This window comes from Salminus brasiliensis, chromosome 24 (genome assembly GCF_030463535.1).
Source record: "Salminus brasiliensis chromosome 24, fSalBra1.hap2, whole genome shotgun sequence".
NCBI classification, from domain to species: domain Eukaryota; kingdom Metazoa; phylum Chordata; class Actinopteri; order Characiformes; family Bryconidae; genus Salminus; species Salminus brasiliensis.
The window spans coordinates 27,421,104-27,433,823 of NC_132901.1; the positions used below are offsets into that span (position 1 = coordinate 27,421,104).

The window sequence follows — 12,720 nt, forward strand, 5'->3', positions numbered from 1 at the left end:
ATGCAAATGGGCATCATTAGTGCCTACTCTCCTCATTTTCTTCAATCATGGGTAATTTAGAAACTTTAGCTTTGTGTCAGCGTCCTGCTCCACCACAGCCCCGCTACACCCGCATCTACGGCACGTCAGTGTCAAGCTGCTGTACGGTTTTGCCTGTACTGAAGCAGTCATTAAGAACAGGATGTGTAGACGTCTGCTGTGTAAGTAGCACAGTTAAGTGGACCGGAGAGTTAAAGGGGAATTTCACTTATTGGTCCACATTTCTGCTTATTTCAGGCGTTAAGGTGGTAAAATATTCATAGTATGGTCTGAAAATATAGATTTATTATAGAGAAACCTGGCAATTCAGATTTCTTTACAGTGGTGGGGAATGGAACCAGGTGTCGGTCTCCATGACGACACAAATGTAGACGTATATGCAAATGAAGCTGCAAAAACTGCAAAAACTGAAATAATAGTGACGTCACAAAACCCAGCCCTTTTACATACATCTAGCTATATATTCAGCTTATAGCAGTTTAGCCACACCCATTTATGTTGAAGTTATAGGGAGTGTTTAAGTCTGGAGTGTTTTTAGAAGGAGATACGATACAGGACAGCCAATCAGAACAGAGCTCATTTACATATACCCACATATATCCATGTATTTGGCCTACAGCAGTTTAGCCCCGCCCATTCATACTGAATAAGCTATAAGGAGTGTTTCAGCCTGCAGTGTTTTAAGAATGAGGAGCAGCCAATCAGAACATAGCTCATTAAAATATAATCCCATATTCAGCCCACAACAGTTTAACCCCGCCCATTCATGCTAAATCTATAAGGAATGTTTTTAGACTGAGATACAATACAGAACAGCCAATCAGAACAGAGCTTATTTACATATACCCACAAATATCTATATATTCAGTCTACACCAGTTTAGCCCCGCCCATTTATGCTGAAGCTCTAAAGAATGTTTTTAGACAGCCAATCAGAACAGAGCTTATTTTTATATACCCACAAAGATTCATATATTCAGTCTACAGCAGTTTAGCCCCGCCCATTCATGCTGAAGTTATAATACATTATAATATTTAATCTAAAGCAGTTTAGCCCCGCCCATTCTTGTTAAAGTTGTACATGTGTCAGTCCAGAGTGCTTTTAGATTGAGGTACAGTACAGAGCAGCCAATCAGAACATAGCTCATTTAAATATAATCACATATTCAGCCCACAAAAGTTTAACCCCGCCCATTCAAATTATAAGGATTGTTTTTAGAGTTTGTTTGTTTTTGAGATATGATACAGGACAGCCAATCAAAACAGAGCTCATTTACATATACCCATAAATATCCATATATACAGTCCACAGCAGTTTAGCCCCACCCCTTCATGCTGACCATTTAAGACATTATATTATTTAATCTATAGCAGTTTAGCCCCGCCCATTCATGCTGAAGTTATAAGCCATGTTTTTGGACTGAGATACGATACAGGACAGCCAATCAGAAGAAAGCTCATTTACATATACCCACAAATATCCATATACAGTCTACAGCAGTTTAGCCCCACCCCTTCATGCTGACCATTTAAGACATTATATTATTTAATCTACAGCAGTTTAGCCCCACCCATTCATGCTGAAGCTATAAGCCATGTTTTTAGACTGAGATACGATACAGGACAGCCAATCAGAACATAGCTCATTTAAATATATTCACATATTCAGCCCACAATATAAGCTTGCAGTGTTTTTAGACTGGGTGCAGTAAGAGGCCTCATTTACATATAGCTTAAAGTCTTAAAGGTACGGTAACAGTTTCATTCTGAAGGATAAAGCGAGGTTGAGGAAACGATCATATTAAATGAATATTGGGTGTGTTTATGATACAGAAAATTAAATAAGTGTCTTAAAAATAATGATGAATATGAGCAAACTGTAGACTATGAGCCCTTTAAGCTCTACAGTATGATCCACTTATTTCCCACATAATGCACTTATGTCAGCGATATTCTCTTATCAAATCTGAACGACTGGCCTGGCCTGTGTCCATGCACCCTTACACACACAAACACACAAGACAGGAGGGGTTTTATGACTATACTCGTCTATTGATTGTGTCGCTCGCCATTGCACTAATAAACATATTGATCTGAACCTTTGCTTGGACAGAAGCCACAGGGTCCTCACATGCTAACTGAACTCGGCCCGTATTTCCCGCACAGAAATGAAGAAGCACTTAATCGACAAGATAACCGTTTCATTTCACCTGGATATAAAACGGTTTAAAGACTCTTACTAGCTTAGTGTCCGGCTTGTTTGAGCTAATGGTGCTGTTTGGAGGGCAATTCTGAAGAGCACTGCTAACATTAGCTGTCTCAGGAGAAGGAGGCTGCCGGGAATATCATACTCAAACCATTAAAGCCATTTTTTGAGCTTATTTCTGTGCTTAAAGACCAGATACAGCCACTAAAGTGTGAGCATGAGACACCTAGAACATCCCGCATCGATGTTTACCTCACAAAGTTTGCCATTTCCTTCCAGATGAACTTTTGTTTACGTCATAGCCCTTTTAAAATAACGCTGGCCTTGTAAAAGGGATCGGCCTGCTGTTAGCACCACGCTAACAGTGCTGAAGTCCGGCTGTTTTTAGCATATCTGAAGCTTATAAACAACATTTTTAAGACTCTTTTTGGACTTGTTGAACTGACGCTATTATTATTACCACCATTAACCATCATTACTCTCATTATCTTCCATCTCTTGGAGGGATCTTTGTATCCTAGTCTTTACAAACTAGCTAAGGGTCTTTTCTGAGTAAACAGCGAAGCACTTAGCGTAAGTCGCTCTGGAGAAGAGCCTCTGCTAAAGGCCTTCGATTTAAATGTAAATGTAAGTCTCTACTATGACTATATTAGTTATACTATACTTAATATTATGATTATTTGCAGATCTGAGCAGTAGAACAGCGGCCTTTTGTGGTCTTATGTGGCGGTTCTGTGACTTTTATCAATAATTTATAAATGGTTCTGATCAGAGGAGGAAGGGTTGGGTTCCTCCCGAGGTTCCTTCCTCCAACTCTGAAGGAGGTTCTCCTGAACTGTGGTCTTTGGTTTGCTCACTGGCCACTTTGTGAAAATGGCAGTTGTAAAAAGTTTTTAAATTTAATTAGATTTGATGGTTTAACTGGATCTTGACTTCTTCACGGTCCAGTCCATGTTGTCCAGTCCAGTCCATATAGTCCAGTCCAGAGTTGTGATAAATGAGATTCTTGAAAAGCTGAATTGTCCAGTCCAATCCATGTAGTCCAATTCATTCTATATAGTCCAGTTCAGACCATACAGTCCAGTCCATGTAGTCCAGTTCAGTCCATATAGTCCAGTCCAGTCCATATAGTCCAGCTCATGTAGTCCAGTTCAGTCAATATAGTCCAGTTCAGTCCATGTAGTCCAGTTCATGTAGTCATGTTTAGTCTATATAGACCAGTTCACTCCATACAGTTCTGTCCAGTCCAGTCCATGTAGTCCAGTTCAGTCCATATAGTCCAGTCCAGTCCAGTCCATGTAGTCCAGTTCAATCCATATAGTCCAGTCCATATAGTCCAGTCCAGAGTTGTGATAAATTCTTGAAAAGCTGAACTGCAAAGTTCACTGCCAATAATTCAATACTGATAACCTTTAGCTCATAAGTCAGAGTTGACAATTACTATGTAGTTACTCCTAATTATTATGATATACGCATCTGTGTAAACACCTTATTACACCTATTAGGAGCATCAAATGACTTAATAATTGCTGAAAAGTATTAATAATTGAAACATACACATTGATGAGTTATATAACTACTAACAGCCACTAACACAAGATTAGCTGATAGGTAAGTTGCTGTTCCCAATGCACATTATATATGTACACTATGTGTCCAAATGTTTATGGACACCCCTACTAATGAATGCATTCAGCTACTTTAAGCTGAACCCATTGCTGACACATGTGTGCAAATGCACACATACACCTACAGCTGGTACTGTCAATAGAATAGGACTCTCTCTAGAGCAGATATATAAACATGATGAAGCTATTGGCACCATGCTGCCTAATGCCAGGCGTGGGCTAATAGAGGGGTATATAGCCCCCAGCATTGAGCTGTGGAGCAGTGGAGGAACTGCGTTCTCTGGAATGATGACGAGGTGGGGTGGAGGTAATTCATCCAACATCCTGACCTCAATAACACTGCTCTTGTGGCTGAATGCAATCAAAGCCTCACAGCTATGCTGTGTAGAAAGTCTTTTTAATAGCCTTGATTTCAGAAGAATATATATTTATGCTGTTTCCGAGGGGGAAAGGCAGGGTAACTTTCTGGCCAGTCCAATTAGCCACCCTGACTGGTCAGACTGTGGGCAGCCCAGCTCTGAATGTTTAAGTGCAGTGGGGATAAGCCTCTGAATTGCGATGTAACGGTGCGCTGTCTGTTGCTGTTGTACTGATATGTCCTTAGGTCCTCGCTGACTCAGAGACCATGTGATATTATGCAACACAATTTAATGATTAAGCGCCAACACTGCCTCTGGGCAGAAGGTTATCCTGGACCAAGTACCATAAAACATCCTCCACACCTTCTCTCTTGGTGGAAATCATTGTTCTTCACAGAGACACAATCATAAATGTCATTCATCTCCACTAGTAAGGAAAAGTATTGATTTATTTGGATGTGAATTCAGCCATTCCTCACAAGAAAACACAGCAGGTTCATAATTAGCCAGTTCTAGTCTGACGAAACAACGGTGACTGTGGTCTGGCAGTGGTTTAGGACCATCACGATCAGTCATATTAGTAATTCACCAGTTATTTCTACAGTTATTCCCGAAATTATTTCTATTAACTATTAAAATGGACCGGATTGAGCTGATTTAAGGTTCTGTTTAGCACCAGGAACCCCTTTTGAGAACAGTGTACAGCTCAATTCATTATTCTGGACGTGTCTAATGTCTGCATGTTAATCATGTGTAATAATAGAAACTGGTGAAACTGGTGAAGCTACACCCCAGCTAACATGTCCATGTGGTGCCTGTATGGTTAGTCCAACTGGGAACTGGTTCCACGTTGGCCCCACATATGGATGCCCATGATGGGTTGAACACTGCATATTAAGCCTAGATGGGACCCATGTAAGAGTTAGGTGGGCTGTAATGATGTGGCCCTATTTAGGAAGCCCAAGTAAAAAGCCCACCTGGAACCTACCTAGCCCCATGTGAACCCCATATGAGCATGTTGCCTGTGGGACAGGACTACTATATATATATATATATATATATATATATATATATATATATATATAACATGCCAGGTGGCTCTGTGGTCCCTAGCTCTTCTAAACTGCCACTGTTGGGCCCTTGGGCAATGCCCTTGACCCTTTCTGCTCCAGGGTGCCATACCGTGACTGACTGGGTGCTCTGACTCTTTCTCAGCTGGGATATGGGGAACTCGGTTATGAGGCAGCTGTGGCCTGACGGTTAGAAATGCGGCCTTGTGAGTGGAAGGTCGCTGGTTCGATACCGTGAACCAACGGGTTGCGACTGGAGTGCCCTTGAGCAAGACACCTAACCCCCAGCTGCTCCCCAGTTGCTCCCCAGTTGCTCCCCAGGTGCTTTTTGAGTGATTCTTCTATTTTTCTTCCACCATCTTGCTTTAAGGATTGAAAACATTGAGGAAGTTTAATCAATGGATTGTGACAGACCTACACAAGTGGAAGCATTTGATGTTCAGGAAGGCTCTTCTGTTCATGTGTGTGTCCAACATATGAGTACCTAATAGGAGCATCATCTAGAGGAGGGGGTGGTTTGCTATCAGATCAGTATGGACTTTGCACACCACGCCCGGCTTGTCTGATTTTGCTGTAATTTTCCTGAAAATGTAATCAATCAGCCAAGACAAGTTTACTACAAGCTACGTGGCTAATGCAGCTACTGATGACTGCTCATACCCTACCAATTAACATGCTGCGAACTGCAGGCCTAAATCCTCAAACTGTGTGGAGGTGTTTGGGGGTCTCTGATAGTCTTGCTTCTGGGGTTTCCGACATTCGTCGACATACAGTTTTTGCTAAAAGTGGATTGTCCATTTTTTTTGGATTGGCGTAGGAGACACAGTTTGGCTTACTGACTGTCTGAGGAGCATGATGTTACAGCAGTCTTTTTTGGGCTTGGAAGGTGCTTATATTGTCCATAGGCCTACAAATGATCAGCCATGCTACAGCACCGTTGGAGCAGAAAGGGCCCAATATTGGCAGCTTAGGGTGTCAAACCCACAACACTGTAATCAATAGCCCCATAATCTAACTGCTGAGCCACCACCATCAATCTCTTGATGGATCTTTGTGTTCGTATTATTTATGTATTATTATTATTATTATTATTATTATTACTATTATTATTTTACCAATTTTCCTCCCGAATGTTAGACAGCCTTTTACCCAACCCACTCGTTACTGCTCTCCCCCCATCGCATGTAAACTAGGTGGGGGGTGAGGACTGACACTCCAATGCCTCCTCCGACACATGTGCAACCAGCCACCGGCCAGCATCGCTCTGAAGTGATATGGGAAGATAGAGAGAGACGTCTACCCACCCAAGAGCAAGGGCAGCTGTGCTGATGGCAGGCAGGGTGACCCAGGATTCCAGCCAAAGATCCTCGGGTGAGACCGGCAGCGCCTTAGTCTCTGCGATCTTATGACTGTGGGTCCATCTGCTGTAGCCCAAGTGATCCACAATGTTCTCAGACAGCTTCAGGAACCTGAGTTAAGACTCTTGGAAGGGTACGAGTGAACTGACCACAGCGTTCTTCATTACAATGCATAGAGAAGGGTGTGGCTTTCATGCCTGCAATGTAGATTATGGAGAATACAATGATGTACTAAACTGTGACCATCATGCATTCCGTTCATTAGGATTGCTCCCGTCCTTCAATTTCTATAGGACTTTAGATGTCCCAGAGTATGTGGAAACAGCTCTGCGTTTGGAAGGCGATAAAGGATCTCCACCGTTCAGCTTTGGCTCTGAGTCAATTGCGTTGTTGGAAGGGGAACAAGCTCATTTTTTCCTTGGAGAACCCTTCGGCCTACCACTTAGAAAGGCTTATTCCTTGACAATCATCGGACGTGACTTGAAAGCGGAGGAATCAACCTCCTCTGAAGCGGCCAGCAGCAGGAAAAGAGCTGTTGTTATGTTTGGGTAATGAGAGTCCCCCTCCACCCAAAGCCCAGCAGCTTGGCCTGGCCTTCGGAAAAAGGAAATTAACAACAAACACTCCCTCTCTCTCTCTCTCTCTCTCTCTCTCTCTCTCTCTCTCTCTCCCTGTGTCTCTCTCTTTCCCCATTTCAAACCTGCCACCGCCCCCTTCCTCTGGGGCTCTCACGCAGAAGTGCTCGTGGACTTTAGCCCACCAAGCTAGCAAAGCAAACAGTAAACCAATGGGATGTTGCTCCCTGATCAGATTTGACCAGCTCTTTAGCACCATTGGAGGGCACCAAGGCCTAATCAGTTTACTGCTCTCCTGCAAGAACAACTGCTAAAGAGGACGGGGCTTAAGAGTTAAGGGAACACTCGACAGCAGCCCAAAGTTAAGCATTAACTGTGCTGATGTTAACTAGCACTATCCCCTCGTGAGGTGTCCAGAGGAGTTCGTCCATCCTGAGCTGTGAGGGTTAAGAGGCTCTGGGAATCAAGGCCAGAGATTGTTTGCGCTCTGAGGTCAGGACGGGGAGCATCACCTCCATTTGTGCTGCTAATCAAAGGCGAAGCGGGAGAAAGCATGTCCGCTGCCCTGGACGAGTTCTGCGGCTCCACGTTTTGGGTGAGTTTTGAAATTATAAAGCTGGAACCCATCAATAACGGCCTCAGAGCTTCTGTTGGAGGTCTAACCTTTGAGGGTAAAAGTGGTCAGTTTGCTTGAGGAGTTGAGAGGACGGCGTCTTCATGGAGCTTCTCTGTGTTTTCATCCTGTTTTCAAAGAAATATTGGAGTTCAGTACTTCAAGAACCTCCTTTAAGGTTTTACTCTACTCTATAGTAAAAAATACACCCTTTAAAAACGGGTTCTTTAATGGTTCTTTAGTAAAAGTAAAAATTCACAGAAGTATTTCAATGTTTAAATGGTTCTTGTAGGTGAACAGTTCATACCAAAAAGGGTTCCACTATTGTTTCAAGCCAAATAGCCAATTGTCAGTGCCGTATAGAACCTTTTTTAGTGTATTATTCAAAATGTCACATATTTTGGCAACAATTTGCCAGAAAAATGTACATTTATGGTATTTAGCTGACACACTCATTTAGAGCCACTTACAAGCTACTTACAAGACTTACAAGCTAACTCAGATTACAGAGCACAGCACAGTCACCCAGACTGGGAACCGAACCCTGGTCTCCCACATGGCCACACCAACCTAATGTAATGTAATCATCTCTATATAGGATTAGCTTCCAATTTTGTGCCTCAAAATATAATTGTCATGTCTGTAGCGCAAGAAATAAAGTTTTTTATAACTTTATACAGTCATTCTAAGGTGTTTAGAACATCCTGAGCTGTTTAGAACGTCCTGACGGGTTCAGAACATGCTGACATAAGAGTGATCAGTTACTTTCATGTTGCTTGAAAGAGAAATAATATTAACCCTTTAAATCCTTGAGTAATTAACCTTTAGACGCATTACTCATTACCTACCCCTGAATTACTCAGTAACGCCTGGCTGTGAAGAGGTGGGGGTGATTAGTTATGAGAGGGTGAAGTTTGGGGTTAAACGGGTTTAAAGAATTGATTCTCAGTTTTGAATGTTATCGTTAACCCTGCTGACGCTGCGTTAGCGCTACTGTAGCTGAAACCGAAAGCTTGGTTAATAATTCAGGACTAATTATTCTCAGTCGTGGTTCATTAAGCAAACAAACTCTGTGTTTGTTAGTTAAGGAGGAGAAGTTGTATCACGATTATGAATATGATGAGTTATTGATGTGTGTACCGATTTCTTCACACCAAAACAACATCTGTCACTATAGAGTGAAACAACAGTGTGATGGTGACGTCATGCAGAACATGGTGTGTTATTAAATATGTATTTTCTATAGTATAACTAAAATACCAAACAAAAGGAGGTCTGCTGTAGAGAAGCTGGAACCCATCAATAACGGCCTCAGAGCTTCTGTTGGAGGTCTAACCTTTGAGGGTAAAAGTGGTCAGTTTGCTTGAGGAGTTGAGAGGACGGCGTCTTCATGGAGCTTCTCTGTGTTTTCATCCTGTTTTCAAAAAAATATTGTTCAGTACTTCAAGAACCTCCTTTAAGGTTTTACTCTAGACAATGAAAGATATACCCTTTAAAAAAGAGGTTCTTTAATGGTTCTTTAGTAAATGTGACCATTTAATTGCTTAGATGGTTCTTCACTGTGATGGAAAATTTTCACACATTTCGACAACAATTATAAATAATGAAACGTGAATCTCTATTTTTCAGATTAGTCTCTAGTTTACAGATTAAACATGATTTTAGTTTTCAATAAGATGAATTGTACAGTCATTTTACCTTTTATCATCCGCCACTTATTTATATATTTATATTATATATATACTTATTTATATATTACTTCTCTGTATTTCAAACATTCTTCAAATCTTAGAACATCATAAGGTGTTTAGAACATTCTGACGTATTTAGAACATCATAAGGTGTTTAGAACATTCTGACGTATTTAGAACATCCTAAAGTGTTTAGAACATTCTGACATATTTAGAACATCCTAAAGTGTTTAGAACATCCTAAAGTGTTTAGAACATTCTGACATATTTAGAACATAATGTGTTTAGAACATCATGAGCTGTTTAGAACATCCTAAGGTGTTTAGAACATCATGGCGTATTTAGAACATAATAAGGTGTTTAGAACATCCTGAGCTGTTTAGAACATCCTGACGTATTTAGAACATCCTAAAGTGTTTAGAACATCCTAAAGTGTTTAGAACATCATAAGGTGTTTAGAACATCATGAGCTGTTTAGAACATCCTAAGGTGTTTAGAACATCATGGCGTATTTAGAACATAATAAGGTGTTTAGAACATCCTGACGTATTTAGAACATCCTAAAGTGTTTAGAACATCATAAGGTGTTTAGAACATCCTGAGCTGTTTAGAATGTCCTGACGTATTTAGAACATAATAAGGTGTTTAGAACATCCTGACGTATTTAGAACATCCTAAAGTGTTTAGAACATCATAAGGTGTTTAGAACATCCTGAGCTGTTTAGAATGTCCTGACGTATTTAGAACATCATAAGGTGTTTAGAACATCCTGAGCTGTTTAGAATGTCCTGACATATTTAGAACATCATAAGGTGTTTAGAACATCCTGAGCTGTTTAGAATGTCCTGACGTATTTAGAACATCATAAGGTGTTTAGAACATCATAAGGTGTTTAGAACATCCTGAGCTGTTTAGAACGTCCTGACATATTTAGAACATCATAAGGTGTTTAGAACATCCTGACATATTTAGAACATCCTGAAGTGTTTAGAACATCCTGAAGTGTTTAGAACATCATACGGTGTTTAGAACATCCTGAAGTGTTTAGAACATCCTGAAGTGTTTAGAACATCATAAGGTGTTTAGAACATCCTGAAGTGTTTAGAACATCCTGAAGTGTTTAGAACATCATACGGTGTTTAGAACATCCTAAAGTGTTTAGAACATCCTGAAGTGTTTAGAACATCATAAGGTGTTTAGAACATCCTGAAGTGTTTAGAACATCCTGAAGTGTTTAGAACATCATAAGGTGTTTAGAACATCCTAAAGTGTTTAGAACATCATAAGGTGTTTAGAACATCCTGAAGTGTTTAGAACATCCTTATCCCCTACCTTCTTATCCCCTACCCTATTTATTGTTTAGTGTCATTTTCCTTTAGTTTAAGACTGTGTTCTGTGTTTCTTTGTTACTTGTCATGCGTGTTGCTCTCACCAAGACAAATTCCTTGTATGGGTAACATACTTGGTGAAATAAAGAGATTCTGATTCTGAGATTCTGATTCTGATCCTGAAGTGTTTAGAACATCATACGGTGTTTAGAACATCCTAAAGTGTTTAGAACATCATAAGGTGTTTAGAACATCCTGAAGTGTTTAGAACATCCTGAAGTGTTTAGAACATCATAAGGTGTTTAGAACATCCTGAAGTGTTTAGAACATCCTGAAGTGTTTAGAACATCATAAGGTGATTAGAACATCCTGACATATTTAGAACATCCTGACATATTTAGAACATCCTGAAGTGTTTAGAACATCATGAGCTGTTTAGAACAACTTAAGATTTGTATTTTTGATTTAGATTATGTGATTTTTGTTGCATTATCTGAAAGATGAATTGTTGCTTCATACAGTCATTTTACCTTTTATCATCTACATCTACATCTCAGTTCATCCAGCACTTATTTCTATATTTACTTCTCTGTATTTCAAATCTTCCTACTTCTTATTTATAAGGCTTTAAACAATCAGGCTGAAATTGATCAAAATAGGATGAAAATTAATGTAAATAATATTTAATGTTATATAATGGAATTATAGAATATATACGGGTCTGGCTGGTGGTTGGTGTGGCGCTACAGATAACACCACTACCTGCCAGTGAGCTACCACACTGGGGTTCGATTCCCGGTCTGGTTGGCTAAACTGCGCTACACCAGTAAGAGTCCTTGGGCCAGACTCATTTCTTTTTTGGGATTTAGCTGCCGTTCTTATCCCGAGCGACTTACAAGGTCACTGGTCTTACAGAAGAGAGTCAGTGTAGTGTTAGGAGTCTTGACCAAGGACTCAGACTGGTGTAGCACAGCATAGTCACCCAGACTGGGAATCGAACCCCAGTCTCCCACATGGCAAAGAAGCTTACCAGCAGGTAGTAGTGTTATCTGTTGCACCTCACCAACCAACTACAGCATCTACAAGACTCCTAACACTACACAGGCCCACCTCTGTAACCTGAGTAACCCTGTAAGTGGTTCTGGATAAGAGCGTCAGCTAAATGCCTAAATGTAATATGGTGATTAAGTTGTATATTTTGTATAGTCTAACTAAACGAGGAGACGTCAGGTTGGGTTAACAGGCAGGAAATGGGGTTGGTGTTTACTCCAGCCATGCTGCTCTAGTAACTGTGACATTGCAGTTTTGCTCATCGACCTTTGGCCCCTGTATGAAATGACATCAGTCAGAGGAACAGGCTGAAAACATGCTTCCCATCTTTTTTCAGAACGTCTTGCTGATCTACTTCGAGTTTTTACACTTTAATGAGGTTAATGAACTGCTCCAACCGTTTAGTGAGGCACCTGGCAGGAAGTCTTTCTGGATCACTGTGTGTGTGTGTGTGTGTGTGTGTTTCAGAATGCCTCGCTCCTTAATCGTCCGGATCCGGACTTGACGGTGTGTGTGGAGAGGACAGTGTTGGTATGGGTGCCGCTGGGCTTCCTGTGGCTTTGCGCTCCCTGGCACTTAGCCACTCTCTTCAAGAAGAAGCCTCCCCGAGAACCTTTCTCCACACTCTACATCTGCAAGCAGGTAAAGCAGATCATCAGATGCCACCATTCATTCTGTCTAATCTGAGGGTCAGCAGCAGGGCTGAGGTGATGATCAGAACCCAAACAGAGCCCAGAAATCTCCACATTTTGGTTTATATAGTGTGATGCCATTGAAGAACTACTACCCCCTTTTATAAAGGTA

General features: G+C 41.0%; 1 protein-coding gene across 1 annotated transcript in view; it reads left to right on the forward strand.

The window, feature by feature from the left end:
• The first annotated feature begins 7,412 nt into the window (after positions 1 to 7,412).
• LOC140547098 (ATP-binding cassette sub-family C member 2-like) overlaps positions 7,413 to 12,720 on the forward strand; it is a 48,962-nt gene continuing 43,654 nt past the window's right edge. Inside the window, exons 1-2 of the mRNA XM_072670625.1 lie at positions 7,413 to 7,829; positions 12,385 to 12,558. Coding sequence (XP_072526726.1) covers positions 7,788 to 7,829; positions 12,385 to 12,558 — 216 coding nt within the window. The 5' untranslated portion in view covers positions 7,413 to 7,787. The remainder of the gene's footprint in view (positions 7,830 to 12,384; positions 12,559 to 12,720) is intronic.